Raw genomic sequence first — 16,681 nt, 5'->3', positions numbered from 1 at the left:
TTTGAGATCTCTCTGTGTAGACTGAGTATGATTGCCTCAAAACTGTCTGAAGCCTGTGGATAGGGGAACTAGGATTAGAGATTCTGTCATTACAGTTTAGCCAGGTTTCCTGGATTTGAGAGGCTCTAATTTGGCTTATAACCACCTTTATGCTGTTCCTGTTTTCTCCAGAGTTTTAGAACATTTTGAGTGGTATGGAAACAACACAATGAACATTTTGAGTCTCAGTTGAAAATCTGATTTGTGGAAACCACATCCTATTGTTCTTCTCTCTGGCTTATGCAAATATCCACAATCAAAACCAGGTATTGAAGTTGGAAACCCACCTCACTGTGTTTACATTTTTAAGATCCAATTAGGAAAAAGCATATGGTGCTATGGCTCATTATTTTGGTATTGTTTTACCAACAGAGCTGCAAGCATCAACTTTCTTGCAATATCTTCCACAAAAATGTGGAGAATGTTTATATTAAGAAGACAGATATTGCTGTTAGAGATTCTGCAGTGCAAATGAGAGTAATATGCATAAATAGCATTTTTCTATGTAGCTCCTTAGGAGAGTGTGCTGTCAAGGCAGAAATGACTGCAGACAAATACAAGAAGAAACATGAGACAGGCAGGAGCTGCTTGGAGTCATCTCTCAAAAGTCCAGGTTCACAACAAGACTTGGAATAGCCTTTTCTAAGCTGAAGGAGTGTTACCAGCTCTGTCTGTGTCATTTATGTTCTGCTTCATTGCATCCTCTTTAAATGTAATGAAGTTACGGAGTTGCTTAGATGGAGAGAATCTTTTGATTGCTGTTTAGGCATTATACAGGAATAGGTTAATGTCTATGAACCTCCCAGTTGGAAGTTTCTAACACTAACTTACAGTTTCCGTCAGAGATCAAAGTAATTTACTAACATAAATTATTTATACCTAGGGCTGAAAGAAATTCATAATAACAATAAGGCACCTCCATGAGATAATCACCACACCAGAAGCACTCATCTGTACCTCATAGCCCTGCAGGGGTTTGTAATTATCTCCTGCAAACCACACCTCTAGTGATTGCTTTTTGTTGCTTCATTGCAGTGCTGCCACTTGAAGTATTTTGCCTAACAAATATTTTAAAATTAAAAAAAATAAAAAATAAAAAGTTAGGAATAGAAAACTCGTGGCAGTCATGCAAAGAGAAGATGTTAAAAGTACAAGAAATATTGAAGAAATGCAGTTAATACAGATCTTAATAAGAACAAAAAAGTACTAAATGTGATTCTGTAGGCATTTAAGGAGGTACTTATGCTTTTTCTTCAAGTTATTCACTGGAATGAGCCTATCATCTGCTGTCATTTCCCATGGATTGCTGGTGATCTATGGAAAACTGGCCATTTACATGGTGCTGACTCCTTCTACGTGCTTCGTGCAGCTAAAAACACATTAAAAGAGGTTGAAAATGCATTAAATGCTCTCATAAAATTACTCTTCTGTGTAGACAATTGCAGTATTCGCACAGAGGCAAAACATGATTACAAATGGGAAACACTGGTGAGAGGTGATGGTCTCCGTGGCAATAACTGTGTTTGTAAAGTACCTCCTCTGGCCTCTGCTGAAGTACTCAGATAAGAAACAGCAGTTCTAACACAATTTTATGCTTACTAAGCACACTCTAGTCTCAACACAAGTACAAACAACCAAAAACTTAAAAAAAAATCCTATCAACAGAACAATTAGAAGCATGGTATTGATTTATAAGTACCTTCCAAAATAGAAGTTCAGATAGTCTGTCAATGAGGTACATTTCTGAGGAATACAAATTCCCATGCTGCTACAACCAAAGCTCTGCCTAGTGAATCTAGGAGTGAGGACAGAGCCCCTCAATGTTGGGTGATACGTGAGTACAAAGGTCTCTAAGATGGGGGACTAAAATGAGCTTTCAGTCTTACTCAGAGCCCCATGAATCAACCAAGCTAATTTAAAACAGGTCTACCATATAATAGAACAGCAACTGCAGAGAAGAGCGGGTGACTGGGTGAGCTGTGATCATGATAACACAAATCAATAAGCAATTGACTTCTTCCATTCTGAACAAGCTGCAAGTGATAGGTCAACTTCACTGCTAGCCTAGTCAATACGGACATCCAAAACTGAACGTCAGGGGAACTGGAGCGTGTTGTGCTGTCACCATGTTGTGCTGTCACCATGCCATTGCAGGCTCAGTTAGAGCTGCGAATGAGATGTGCAGATCACATGGCTGAAATCCATATTTCCGTGGTCAGAATGTATGCTGGGATTCATAACAGTATATGCAGACAGGGAGGAATAGTAATTGTGTCCTTCCACAGCAGTGTGGTCTGTGGGTATTCTAGGTATGAGTTAAAAATGTAAATTTTCTGATAGGATCTCTTCTTTTGAGCAAGGTCATAACATTATTATAGCCTTCCTGGGTCATATCAAGGTCTCTAAGATACTGCTCCCCATCCAGCCCCTTTTCAGCCTAAAGAATCCTAATCTACTTAGCTGTTCCTTCCGCAGAAGCTGTGTCATACCTTTGATCATTCCTGATGCTTTTCTTGCAATCTTTCCCAGTTCTACCTTATCCTTTTTGAGATGAGGAGGGCACCGTAAGTTTCCAAGATACTGGCACGTTTGCATTCTGACAGAGTTTTTGTATGTGATGCATACATTTAACGTCATAAGCTGTTTTGTTGTGTTCCTTCTGAGCATTCCCTAATTACACATAGCTTTATGTTTGTTCTCCATGTTTTCTGACCGCTGGTGATCCCTGAGCTGATGTTTTGCAGGAAATTATCCATTACAATCCCTGGGCCTTGTTCCCAACCTGTAATAATCAATTCAGAGTCTGTCACTTTCTAGATATTACATTATTATTGCAGTTTCTAAGTGTTCAAAAATCAAAAGGAACATTAACTACGTGATGCCATTCTTAATATATACTGCCTCAGGCTTTTGCTTGGAACAACATAAGCAGAATCCTGCATCCCCAAGGAAGTCTTCTGAGACAAGCCCATGCACCTTTCGATAGGAGAGGACGATGTAAACTCTGAAGTATAGCTGAGTATCTGTCATGCATCCCTCAGATAGATATACTGCAGATGCTTATCCAAACCTGGATAAAAAGTGATTGTGTCTAAGAGCTATTAAGCGAAGAACTGCCACTGATGCTGGAAATTTGGTTTAAGAGATGAAGTTCAGTTTCTCTTAAATGTCTTGGAAATTTGAGCTCCCAGCTGGAAAGGAACATTTTGATTCCTTTTAAAAGTGCTTAGGACATGGGCTATCTTTTATCTAGGAAATACCCACTACATCCATGAATATGTGAGCAGTTGCTCTCGGAAGTGTTCCCCCAGCTCTTTAGGTCGGGTTCTGACTTTGCCTTTTCTCCTTAGCAATTTGAACCTGGTAAATTGCCATCTCCCTTTTGCATTTGTGGTCTGGGGAAAAGGTGCACAAGTCTTGCAAAAATTACCTAGTATCTTAACGAAAAGCTTGGATATACCCTCAAAACTTTTCAACAACAAACCTTCCAATTTATTCTAACAAAACACTGGAACCAAAGCAATATATCTTGATAGAAATGTACTTTATATTCTACTGCCAAAATAAATTGTGGAAACACACGTGCCGTAAGAACTAGTGTCTTTGAAAGAATAACACTGCTATCTGAAATGCTTTATTGGACTATTCAGTGTAATCTCATTCTTCTTGCCTCAAAAGCAACGTAGTTACCCCCCCTAGAGATACTATTGTGCCTGAAAGGAAGGAGGAAAGCAGTTCTGGTCAACCTAGTGATCCTTTCTGAGCAGTACTCCACTCTTCTCTTTCTCTCATCTGCAAATTCAAGTCTATTGCTCCTCCTTTTATAACAAAGTTCCTGTAATTCTGAACATAATTCAACCCTTCCCTCTTTGCCAGGACTGTTAGGAAACTACTAAGCAATGAATTGCAAAAAGTTGTGTTTGGCAGGATCCCAGATGATAGGCAAGGCTGAATGCAAAACCAAATATCCTTCCAGCCATTCCTGATGTGAGGAGGGATGCACAGTGAGCTTTGCCAGCCTGTATCTTTGTTTTTTTTTTTTTCCTTTTTTACCTGTCAGATGAGAGAGAAGTCCTTTTTTATACTGGATGTTTTGTGCTTTGTGGGTTTTATACTGTTTGCTTTTCTGACAAAGTGTGGTGAGAGACATCCATATTACTGTTCCATGGAAAACAGTCTAGTAGTTGTGTATGCACGTGATTTCCACTGGAACACAACCTGGAAGAAAGGAAAATACGGTCACGTCTTGGTTTAAAGGGCAAACAGTATTTGTGGCACCCTGATTGTCAGGGGTGAAATGCTGAGTAGTATAATGTACTTTGCAGCCATCATAGATCTTGTCATTTGGCTCCCTACAGGGCAGTTGTTGTGGACTCCAGTTGCTGCAGCAGATTTGAGGCTATCAAGTATTTAAGCTGGGCAACTTGTGGCACATATCTCATATTCTTCATTTAAATGTTTTGTTTAACAGGAGGAGTTTGAGATGTAATCCTGTTGATTTTCTGTGGGGCTTTCAAATTTACATTTTTAAAAGGTACAAAAAATTATTAAAATATAACACCATGTCTTGTTTGCTTTCACAGCAAGAAAAACTGGGTGATATCTGCTTCTCCCTTCGTTATGTGCCTACTGCTGGCAAGCTGACTGTAGTCATTCTGGAGGCAAAGAACCTGAAGAAGATGGATGTCGGTGGACTATCAGGTATGTGCATGAAAATCTGTTTGTAGATTTTGCAGGCTTGTAAAGGCAGAAAATCAATTCATTTTTTCTTGGAGATCTCTTGGTTGAGCAGGTAAGTGCTCTTGTTCACTGTCTGAAAAATATGGCTTGTGTTCTCTCAAAGTTAGGGTGTGGCTGAGCGTAGCAGAACTGATTCTAGCTTAAAAAAAGGAATTTCATTATATGTCGCATTCTGCTCCAAGACGAGGTCTGAAGAGTTAAACAGTCAGATGACGTTGCAAGCTCTCTGTACTTTCCTTCTCTCCTGTTGCCTGGAGATAAATACAGACTATTCAGGCAAGAGAAAAAAAATCTCACTACAATCCCTATTGTCTGTTTAATCTCACGAAACGTGAGCATTTCCCTGCAATGTTACTGATAATACATAATAGAGGAACTCGCCACAGGTCACCGTACTGGCTGCTGGTTGAGGTGCTAGGATAATTGTTTCTACATTTGAAGGTCTCGGGTGTCATTGCTCCCATGTGCAGAGTTGGGAGTGCTCTGCTTTGGTGGGTGCACCAGCAATCAAAATGACAATCTTGTACTTGTGGTAGTCAGTGAGGTTCATATTTCCAACACGCTCAGTACCTACAAATAGTCCTCGTGGTCTTTGCTCATAGTGAGGCCGTACACACCGTGAGTGAGGTGACGTGCGCCATCTGTAAGGGAGGGTGCAGCTAGCACACGTGGCATCGAGGCCGTGTCCCAGGGACCTGGTGGAGCTCCGCGTAGGCTTCTGTTCTCTGCTCTGTCTGTGATTCTTGGACACCAATTACTGTCTAAATAGCCAATTAGCTGAGAGCAAATTAAATAACAAGATGCTTTATAAGGAGAGGTCTTTCCAGGATAATTTTATTTTATATACCCTCTGTTTAAAAGAGGCAGTTTCTACTGACCATTGAGAATGGGGATATTTCCAGCGCGGCTCTAGAACTGAAGGCTTGTACAGCTGTCCTTAACACACAGATGATATTATCGCTAATATTGCTGACAAGAAAAATGGTTTTGGTTTTTATTTTCTTATAAACTTAGCACAAGGTAAGAGTTTTATCCCAAATACACAGAGAAATGGGGACCTGCTAAAAGCAAGCTTGAAGGTTTTGTTTACCACTTTTGATGAACAGTAACAGGAGGAGCTTCACAAAGTTCAAGGGAACAAAGTCTCTTACCAGTAACCAGTTGTCTTTTCTTTTAATTGCTTCTAAAGTCTTCCACTGTACAGCAACAGAGATAATAAAATAAAAGGCATCAAAATATTGTTGTAGTCATTACCTGAATCAAGTCTGGGTTTTCCTTGTATAAAATGGACACAAGATTATGATGCAACACTAATATTTTCCTTAATGCTTGTACCGAACCAATTGCAAATTAATGTTCTTAAGAATATTTACTTCCTAATTGTTTGCTAATGAAAGATTAGGTTCTCATAATGAGGAGACGTGGGGGTGTTTGACTGAAGTGTAGCCCTGTGAGCTAGAGCATCTATATTCTTTTCCAAGCATTGCGAGAAATGTGATGGATAATGGGTACTCAGCTCATAAAAAAAGAAAGGGTCAAGGAAAGCACTAATGAACTGAAGACCACCTACAAACTTCAGATGGAAAATATAATGCATTGTGTTGGAAATAACTATAACAAAATGAATGGGCTTACTCTCATTTAAATATTTTTCTAGGGGATGACAGGTTTTGTTCTCCTTTTTTTAGGGCCATGCCAAACTAGAAACATCATGTTCTCTCAGAGACAAACAAACCCGATGGGATACCATGGTTGTAGCAGGAATTCAAAAGTCACTGACAGTGATAAATAGCAGTTAGTACGGTGTTTCTGAGGCAGTAATTATAGATGAAATAATGTTGGTTTAAAGTGGATCCAGTATCTTCCATTAGGGAATTTATCTTTTGAATAAATTATGCAGAAATAACTTTTTAAATCAAGCTGAGCTTCTGTTGTCATTATTCACACTAAATAATACCTACTCTCAAAGTACAGTATTGCTAAGTGGTAATGAAGGTGGAAGGATTTTATCTCAATTAGCGAATGCTTTCCCCACTAGTTTTATTATTTTCTCTAGATACTAAAATAGCTTTTCATCTTGCAAAACTGAAAGTTTTGCACTGCAGTGGAGGTGGGAAAATGTTAACAATCAAATGTGATCTCCAACTGGATGTTACCTATATACTCAACAGCACTTACTGTCACCAAGGGAAAGCCATTAGCAAGAGGTGAAAATTACATAGTTGTCACAGGAGAAAAAAATATCTTAGAAGTTTGTCAAAAATAGGCAGAAAGGATCTGCTTTTGAGTTTAGATTATATCTTTTTGTTGTTCTCTCCGATTTTGGAGAAGATGCTGGAAAAGCAGAAGACAGGCATTTGGAAAGGGCTCTGCTTTCTCTTGCACCCAGCCTCTGTGCCTCTCTGGGGAGCTGATCTGCCTTGCAGAAAGGAGGAACAGGGCCCTGGCTCCCACAGGAGCTCTGGCATCGCCAAGTGTTCGCAGCACCGCGACAGGCGACCTTGTGGTTTCCTTCTGGCTGCTTCTCTCCACATCTTGAGTATTACTGCTACTAGCAAATATCTGCTTTACCTTTGCACCTCAGCAATGTGGAAAGCTTTGGTGTTTATGTTATCTTTAGTCCTGGGGTGTATTAGAAGGGGGGTGGTTAGTAGGTCGAGAGAGGTTCTCCTTCCCCTCTACTCTGCCCTGGTGAGACCACATCTGGAATATTGTGTCCAGTTCTGGGCCCCTCAGTTCCAGAAGGACAGGGGACTGCTGGAGAGAGTCCAGCACAGGGCAACAAAGATGATCAAGGGAGTGGAGCATCTCCCTTATGAGGAAAGGCTGAGGGAGCTGGGGCTCTTTAGCTTGGAGGAGACTGAGGGGTGACCTCATTAGTGTTTATAAATATATAAAGGGTGAGTGTCACTAGGATGGAGCCAGGCTCTTCTCGGTGACAACCAATGATAGGACAAGGGGCAATGGGTACAAACTGGAACACAGGAGGTTCCATTTAATTTTGAGGAGAAACTTCTTCTCAGTGAGGGTGACAGAACACTGGAACAGGCTGCCCAGGGAGTTTGTGGAGTCTCCTACTCTGGAGACATTCAAAACCCACCTGGACACATTCCTGTGTAACCTCATCTAGGTGTTCCTGCTCTAGCAGGGGGATTGGACTAGATGATCTTTCGAGGTCCCTTCCAATCCCTGACATTCTGTGATTCAGTGAATACAAAGAACCAGGCACTATGGCTCAGTAGTCTTCCAAGCTTCTATTTAAAAATTTATGAGATCCATAATTGTGGTCAATCAGAATTAAAAACATGGTTGATTTTTATCATGTGTCTTTTTGTTGTGCAGCTAGAGAGGCCAGTTACAAAAGCACCCGTCAAAAGCAAGAGACCAGTCAAAGTAGATTGAGAGTACCACCCTTCCTAGCATTTCTGCAGGGCTTCTACTGGTGAAACCTTAATCCTGCCAGTCAGCACATAAATCCTAATCAATGGTTACTACAGTTGAAAAAAAAAAAAAAAAAAAAAAGCAAGCCTCTATCTCCAGCATTTTGAACTTTTCCATAAATTTTATTAGCAGTCAAAAGCCAAGCACAAATTATTTCAGAAACAGGCAATAAAAGACAACAGACTAATCATCAAATTCATTAGACTCTTTGTAACAAAACCAGATCACCCATCTGAGCAATAAACTCCCAGGTCTTAAACTTAATTGCAACATCAGGCTGGGGCTAAAGCAAACCTTGGCTCACACACTGGAACTGTTCAGCCTGAGCTCATCAAGTCTCCACAACCAGTGGAAATTATTACTTCTGGTGAGCAAGGGCCTCTGGCAAACAATTATGCATGTTTTTAAATGGCATTTTAATTATTTAAATTATATTCAAATGCATTTTTAATGAATATGACATCTGGCAGGTGACATGTAGGCATGTAAGCTCTGAAGAGATTATTTTTATTTGTCTGAATTTGGTAAACTCTGGTTATATGGCTTTATAGGTATCCTTCACTCCAAATGTCTACGACACTTAGAAGCTTAGGTCTTACAGCAAATCAAGGGAACTTAGACTCCCAAGTCACTGTGTAGTTGTTGTTTTGGTTTTGTTGTTTGTTTTCCTTTGGTTTTGTTTTGGTTTCTTATTTCATTTAGGTGATTTGCAAAATTGCAAGATTTCAAAACCAGTTTACAGTTTAATCTCTCCAAACAGGCCATAGAGACATAGTCTGACTAATTCCTTGATAAGGGCATGATACAGTTCAGCAGTGCCGTTCAGTTCACGAGGGCTGTCTATGAATTATGATACTTTATTCAAGTTTGCAATCCCTTCTGCTTGAGAAAGAGGGCAGGAATTATCTGCAGCTCCCCTGTGAGATATTCATTTAAATCAAAGTGGTAGTGATTTCCTAGATGGATTTAAATGAGTATGAAACTTTAAATTAATTTTCATCTTGTTTTGTATTTGTTGTTTTTACTTATTTTCTAAAGAAAAAAATTGTTGTTTAAACCTCAACATATGTGACTAGCAGCTAAATGTGGTCTGTGCAATAAATATGTTCCTTCTTTTTATTACATAGGAAGATTCCCAATATTAATATGTGTTTATGCAGGCAATTCTATAGATTTCCCTGTATTTAGTTGGGCCCTCCATTTGTATTCCTTTTTGTTCATGAAATAAAAGCTTTCATTTCAACTTCCAACAGCTTTCCCTGCTTTGACCAAGCCAATCATTGAAATAAGTTACCTGAATACATTGAAAAGCCTTTTCCCTCTCAATCTGCAGAGGGAATCTGCAGAAGAGGCTGGTGCTGGCACCTGGACAGGCTGTTGTTATGGGTGTTTGGCTACCCAGGCCCTTTGGCAGAAATACTGTTTTGTATCAAAAAGTCTTCTCTTAGTAGCTGATAGTAAGTGTAAGGCTTAACATAGCTTATCATCATTTCAGGATTAATTTCCGTATGGTTTATTCCTTCTAAAAATCTTTGAAAGCTAATGTGGCTTTGTTCTCTGTGTATTATTTTAGTATGCTCAGCTTTTAGTGAATCTAATTACCAGGAATCTATCCCAGTAGCAAGCAATGTACCCTCTGCTTATCTCCTCAGCACTGCTGCACCTCACCACACCCCCCAGTCACAGCCAGAATTTCAGATGCCATAGCTGGCATGGGCTCAGGTATTGCCTTAGGAACTGTTGCCAAGTAGCAAATATTGTAGCAGACCCTAAACTACACCTGTTTATGCCAAATTAATGCTTAGGAAGAACTGCAAGGAGAGGAATGTCATTGGATCTCTGTGTTCTTCCTTCTGCAGAAAGCTGCAGCTTCAGCCGTGAAGAGAAAGCAGCATATAATCCTGTCCATTATGTGTGAAAGCTAATCTCAATATTTATGAGTTATAAATAGAAAATACACAGCACCTCTTTGTATCTGCCAAGCAAATACTATAAATCAGAACCATCTCTGGGGACCAAATGGTACTAAAGCAGAAACAAAGCTAGTTTTATACAATTAGACATTTATTTTAAATATTGCATTCAAAATCAAAAGGCTGGTTGGATGTCTTAGAAAATAATTGAAAAATTAAAAGTTGTTTAGAGACCAGCTCTTTGAAGACAGTGAATGTTCATGAATTATGCAGGGCATTCAGTTTAATAACTTCATTAAAACATAAGAAACGTTAAAAGCTAGCTAACACAAATGCAATATTATGGGAAGAGAAATATACCATGGTCCTGCTATAAGCTATATTGTAAGCATAACTCAGTGAATATTAAGGGAAAACAGCCGCATTAAAAGACAATAGTAAAAATGAACAACAAACACCACCACAATAGCTGCATTTACAACTAGTCTAATCCTGAAGAAACCAACAGAGAACGGTACCAACAAATACTTTAAGATTTCTACTTACTCTGAGGATTTCTACAATATCCCATATCTCAGTATATCTACTGTAATACACTGGCAGAAGTTCCAACAGTAGGTGGCTGCAGCAATACATTTCTCTAGCACTTGCAAAGCGGTCTTGCAGCATCACAGTAAATTCACCGTGGGCTCCTTAGAGTGGTGATGGGATCAGCCACCAAATCCCCATCATGCTAATTTTTTTTTCTCCTACCTGGGAGAATATTCTTGTTGATGACATCTTCCCTAAGACTGGGCAGTGGAGAGTGGGGGGGGCTTGTCTGAAATGATCCGCTTTCAAGGAATAAATATGACCTTAGGGACTTGTCTCTTCTAACCCCAACTCAAGCCTTCGACATCAAACCACCTTCTTCCTCAAGTTAAAAGCTGAAGAAGGCAATTCCAAAAGCAAACTAGATTCCGAATTACAGTATATTCATCATAGAAGCCTTGTTAAAGGATACATAGACTCTCATACTCCAAGGCATTTTAGAGAGTCTTATGAAGAAGCTGTCAGGTGATTGTCCATTTTGGAGTAAGTACACAATTTCCACTGAATAATATGTTACAGGCTATTGCACACAATAATATATTGTATTAAATGAACCGTCAAATATGACAATTCCTACAAAGAAACAGAGTCAAATTATTCTGCTCTTTTTCTCCTCCTGTGCTGAAACAGAGGAAAAAAAGAAATTGTGCCTGTTGATTACCAGTGAAATTGTACAAAGCCTGTAGGCATTGCACTGAGAAACCTTAGGACAAACACTGTGCCGAAAAAGCACCTCAGCTCAGGAGGTGTTTGAACAGCTTCTTGATATGAGAAAGGAGAGAAACCTTATAGTATGTGTACGTCTCCTTAATTGTGCACACCAACCAAAGGTACAGGAAATCAGCATCCAGCTGTGTGGACTTTGCCAGCCAACAGTCATAATTTTCTGGCATTGCTGTTGATTTTTCCCTCACCATCCCTTCCCCAAAATAGAGAGCAGGAAGACTTCTTATTCTTTTATTTGAATAGCCACTTCTAAATAATGCATTTTGTATGTGTTTGCCTGCGTGCTTCTTCTTGATTAAAGTATGGTTTTATTCAGTTATGCAATCCCAAAGCAAGTGTGAAGATATGTGTGTTAATTACTTATATGAAAATGAGATAGTTAATACTTTAGGTTTTCAAGCTCTCCAAGAATTTCATAGCAATGTGAGTGGCTGTAAAATGTATGTAGAAATACTGTAGATAGATCCTGGAGTCCTTAGGGAAATTAGTCAGTTCTCTTACAAGTAAATTAAATTTATTTTTACTCTCTGAAAATTGCAGCCTATGTCTTTTCATTTAATGGGTTTGAAGAAAAAATTCAAATATAAACTCAAAAAGAAAAAGTCTTTTTTCATCTCTATAAACACAGTTAAATCAGTGATTAAATGTTCACAGAAAGTGAGGAAAATATAGTTGAGGGGATTTCCTTTTCAGGACTGTTTAAAGTCATACAGGTTTTCAAGACAGCATGATGAGCATTTTATTAGTGCTGTTAATGTGGCTGCGGTTTGATGAAGTTTGTAGGACTTTCTGAAGAAAGAGAAACAACTTTAAATTCAAGATTTTATATTACTTTAAATCTCACATCCATTTTTTGATTAATCCTATGTGGGCAAGGAAGATTATTAGTTGGTGCTAGATCTTCATGTGATTACTTCTTATAGGCCTCCTGACTCTTTCCAATGTGTAACTCCTTTGTGTGCACATCTAAACGGAAAGAAACACCACAAATTAGACCCTCAATCCTGATTCTAAATCATCCCTGAAGAGAACAGAGGTTGTACAGTGAGGAAGGAACTGGACATCTCCTCTAGTACACTGTGCTGAAAATGGGTCTGTGACAACAGAGAAAACATATACCTCAGTGTAAGAAGAGATAGGAAAATGGGTGTTTCTAGTTCTTCGTTGGTATCATTACTTTGCACCTATGCTTTATGGATGATAGTTATTCAAATCAGCTCACACGTTTGGCCACTGAAGCTCTCTGTTGGCAGCTGTGAGATGCTTATCATTCAACAGAAATGGAAAGGTTTTCCCATTGCCAATTCCAAAATTTATTTTCCAAAACTTTTCTAACCGAAGGTGGAAGTCCTGTCCTCTCTTCTATGGACACAGTTCTCCAAAAAGGTTCCATTACCTTTCTTGAGGTAACAGAAAAGAAATATAATCTAGTTGCTGATTGAGACTGAGGTGTCAACATTCAGTTATTCCCATTGTGCCTATGAATCTCACTGGAATTGTCTTTCCAAATGTTTTATCCCTCACTTTACTTCCGTGATGCCATCAATGAGGCAGAGAAGCCAACATTTGGGCTCTATTTCTTCCCCCAGCACAGGCCATGCTGCCTTAGAGCCACCTTGTTCTAGCTCAACAGATGGGGTAGGTGGTTGATTAGCTGAAAATTACCTACCGACAAGGTGGAAAAGTTGCAGAAATGCAACTTTTCCCCTGTGTATGTGTCACTTCTGTGAAACTTCCAGATGTATGTGAAGACAAGGCTGGGTATGAGTGATGTACCTACACAAGCAACACCTTTATTTAGATATTTAGTTTATTTAGAACCGCCAAGGTGCTAAGCAATTGTTTTACAAAGCTGAAGAGAGGAATCTGGTCTTTCTTTTTCTCCCTTAACAATATGATTGGTTTTGAACTAATAACTGTGGGGGGTTTTCCTCCATTATACCAGTCTTATTGATAAGATGGTGCCAGATGAGTTTCTCTCAACTGATGCATTGATCACCAACCTAATGCAGTAGTAAAACCGGTAATACAAAGGGAACATCTCCTGACATTTTAGGGTTGTTACTGTAGTGACTCTAGTCTATAGGAGAAGATTAAGTTTTTTTTCCTCTTGTGTTCATTAAGCTTTTTTCTGTCTTGATGATGAATATGCTGTTGCTCATTCCCCCATGAATTCCTTTTGTTTCTGCTGAGCCGTCTTCAAGTTTACAAATAGCAATATTTTTTACTCTCTTTAAATCAAAGTAATTTATGTGCAGGGGTTTCTTGCTGCATCCCATCACATTAGATATTAATGTAATAATTACTGAATAGTAAAATTCTCTCATTAAGAAAAGATACAAAGCACAGATCACATAGCATCTGTCCAGGATATGTGCCAACAGACAAACTTCTTTATTTGTCTGCGATATTTAAATGTTATGTAACACAATTGACCAATGTGCAATGCGTAACATTTAGAGCTTTTCTTGCAAAACATGCCTGAAAGGAAATCTGTCATAAAGAATCCCACCCACTGCAAAGCTCAGCTGTTTTCTACTTTTTCTTGTGAAGGCAGAAAGGATTTGTAAACTCTGTGTTGTGAGCTTTGTTACAGCATCATCTCTCTCAGATTTGAGTTTGTAGAAAACCAGTAAAGATGCCGATATACATTCTAAAACTGTGCATGATCTAATACTAGGCAGAACCAAATTCTAATTCTTGTCCTGTGAGCAGTGACACATGAGGATTTGGGGATCCAAATGTAATCTCTGCAGCTCAGCAGCCTCTCTGTAGGAATTGCTTCAGGTCAGAGAACTAAGGGGTTCTGTTTAATCTCAGCTATCAAGCCAAATTCGTGGGACCTCTTTCTCATCAGATTCCCAGTGGCATCACAGAACATTTACATATACAGGTCTGCAGGTTAAATCTACCTTTCCAGTGAAGAGACTATGATAATTTCCTGATTGAGCCCTAGTGAGAAAGCATCTTAAATTCTGTTTGAGCCTCTCCAGAAATCTTTGCAGTACAGCTGTCTCCAGGGCCAGTCTCCTTACAACATCGTTGTGAGGGGATGCATTCCTGTAGCAAGTTCCAGGAGCTGAGTTGAAATACTCAGCTATATCAGTTGCTTCCCATCAGCAAACCATCACATGCTTGTCAACATCTGAGGGATGCTGAAAGTGGCAATTATGAGAGCATGCAACATAACAGGTTTTTTAAGTTCAGGAGCCCTGGATATGTGGGATGTGAAGAAATGCTTATGTAAGGATGTGAGAGCATCAGCAAGTCTTGTGCTGCAAATTGTTTCAGCTGGTTGGGAGCTAAGTTAATTCAGGCTGCTCCCTCATGGATAAAAAATAGCGGGGGCAATGTTTAATTAAAAAGAAGTGCATGGTACCTTACAAATAAGGTATTTGGGATCAGGATCTGGAAAGCTGTGGGAGCAAAGGTATTTCTGGGAGAGATTTTTCTACTGTTATCATTCAAAGTCACTTCCAGTGACATTAAGCAAGCTTAAAGGGTATTGGACCAAAGTCCTTTGTGGATGGTGGAAGTCAGGGCCTGGCTCAGCCATTCCTGGAGACTATCAGTAGTGCCCCATTGCTCAGGAACATCTACTTAAGGAAGTTACTGTCTGGCTCCTGGTTGGAAAACAAGCACTCGACAAGAACAATCTTTCCATCTGCTCCTCTGCTCAGTCAGTGTGTCTGGTAGTCCCTGCAGGAGTGCAGGTGATTTCCTAAATTGATTGAGTTCTTTGACCTGAGTTAGTTAAGAAATAGACTCAAGCATGAGAGAGATTTTGCTTTCGTCTAATCTGGGCATGGATTGTGTCTTTTTGCTCAGGGTCTGAATTCTTCTCGCAACAAAATGGAGTAGTATAAGAGAATCCACACCAAAGCATAGACAATCATTTGTTTATAAATGAAATTATTCAGACAAGCACATCTTCCACATACACCAGTGCACACTTTCCTTTGTGTAACTATAATAGTATGTCTACAATATGATGAAATACCAATTGCTGAAGTGTCTAGGTATAATGGTCCTCAGCTTCAGGTTTCATGAGGCAACAGGGGATATGGACATGACAGCTTTTCAGCATTAAGGTGGGGTTTGCACTGATGAAATGTTCCATTGCATTAAGAGTTGGCAAAAGCCCAAGGCCACGAGTAGTCCTCTAGTAAGCTAAAATATAGTTCTCTGAGCCGTGAAATTATAAGGCATGATTTCCTTTAAATTTCAGAGTGTGACTAGGTATTCTGATGTCTAAGAAAATACGTGCTTCAACTGAAACTTTTTTCCACAGTTTGAACATCCATAATATCTCTTTCACACGTGTATTTTCTGGTGTGTAATAAGACGTGAGACCATGTTGCAGCTTTCACCTCATGTAGGGATACTTAGTAGGCTCTCTCTATCCCAGCTTGTTGCCTACTTTCACAAAGCTTGTAGGGATTTAATATCCTTGAGAGGCCTGCAGTCCTGTCAAGTTTGATTGACACTGGCCAATACAATAAAAGCAGGTATGGAAAGCAGGCAGTCCGTCACCTGGCTGGTACTTGCACACAAAGAAGACAGAATGATTACCTACAAGGTGTTTCCTTGGAAACCCAAACAAAAAAACAACAACAAAAAAAAAGGTCCTTTGTTTTATTGAAAATCCAGTGACAAACATGTTTTGATGATTCATATATAAATCTATTCTCATTTTTTTGTTGTATGGTTTGGTTTTGCCTTCTTTCTGATCTCTGGAAAAAGCAAATTAATTGTTTGTTTGTTTGTTTGTTTTTTAATCTAGATAGCCGCTCCAATTCATTCCATTAATTCCTCCCTAGTTTTAATTGCTTTCCATGCACAGGAAACCCTGAATCTGAATAACCTAAGCCATACCCTGATTTTAGAAAACAGAATTTGGTGCTGTTGGCACCATCCTTCAGCAAAGAGTACAGTCCCCAAGCTTTCCATTACTGTGCATTTGCGTACAGGTTTGCAGAGCATTCACAGGATGCGCACTTTGGCTTTTCTTGTTTACGTGCTGTTTGTTGTATTTTCTCCTTGTTTACAATTCCAGTGTATTTGAATCCTGACAGGTTAAATGAAAAGGAAGACTAGCATCAGCCAGAGTGCTGCTGCCCGACCTATCCAGCACACACAACTTGCTTTTAGAAAAGCCCCGTCGTTTTTCATGAGCACTTTGAGGTACATTTGAATCTGCTTTGGCATCTGTCCAGCCCTGCGTAGTACCA

General features: G+C 39.4%; 1 protein-coding gene across 1 annotated transcript in view; it reads left to right on the top strand.

Annotated features, from left to right (window-relative positions):
- Nucleotides 1-16,681, top strand: part of SYT1 (synaptotagmin 1) — a 360,262-nt gene that overhangs the window by 304,023 nt on the left and 39,558 nt on the right. Inside the window, exon 9 of the mRNA XM_082062019.1 lies at nt 4,623-4,740. Within this exon, the coding sequence (XP_081918145.1) occupies nt 4,623-4,740 (118 nt within the window). The remainder of the gene's footprint in view (nt 1-4,622; nt 4,741-16,681) is intronic.

Source organism: Streptopelia decaocto (genome assembly GCF_964273445.1).
Source record: "Streptopelia decaocto genome assembly, chromosome: 1".
Classification (NCBI taxonomy): Eukaryota; Metazoa; Chordata; class Aves; order Columbiformes; family Columbidae; genus Streptopelia; species Streptopelia decaocto.
The sequence above is the reverse complement of the archived record's forward strand: the minus strand, read 5'-3'. Positions and strand labels throughout refer to the sequence as shown.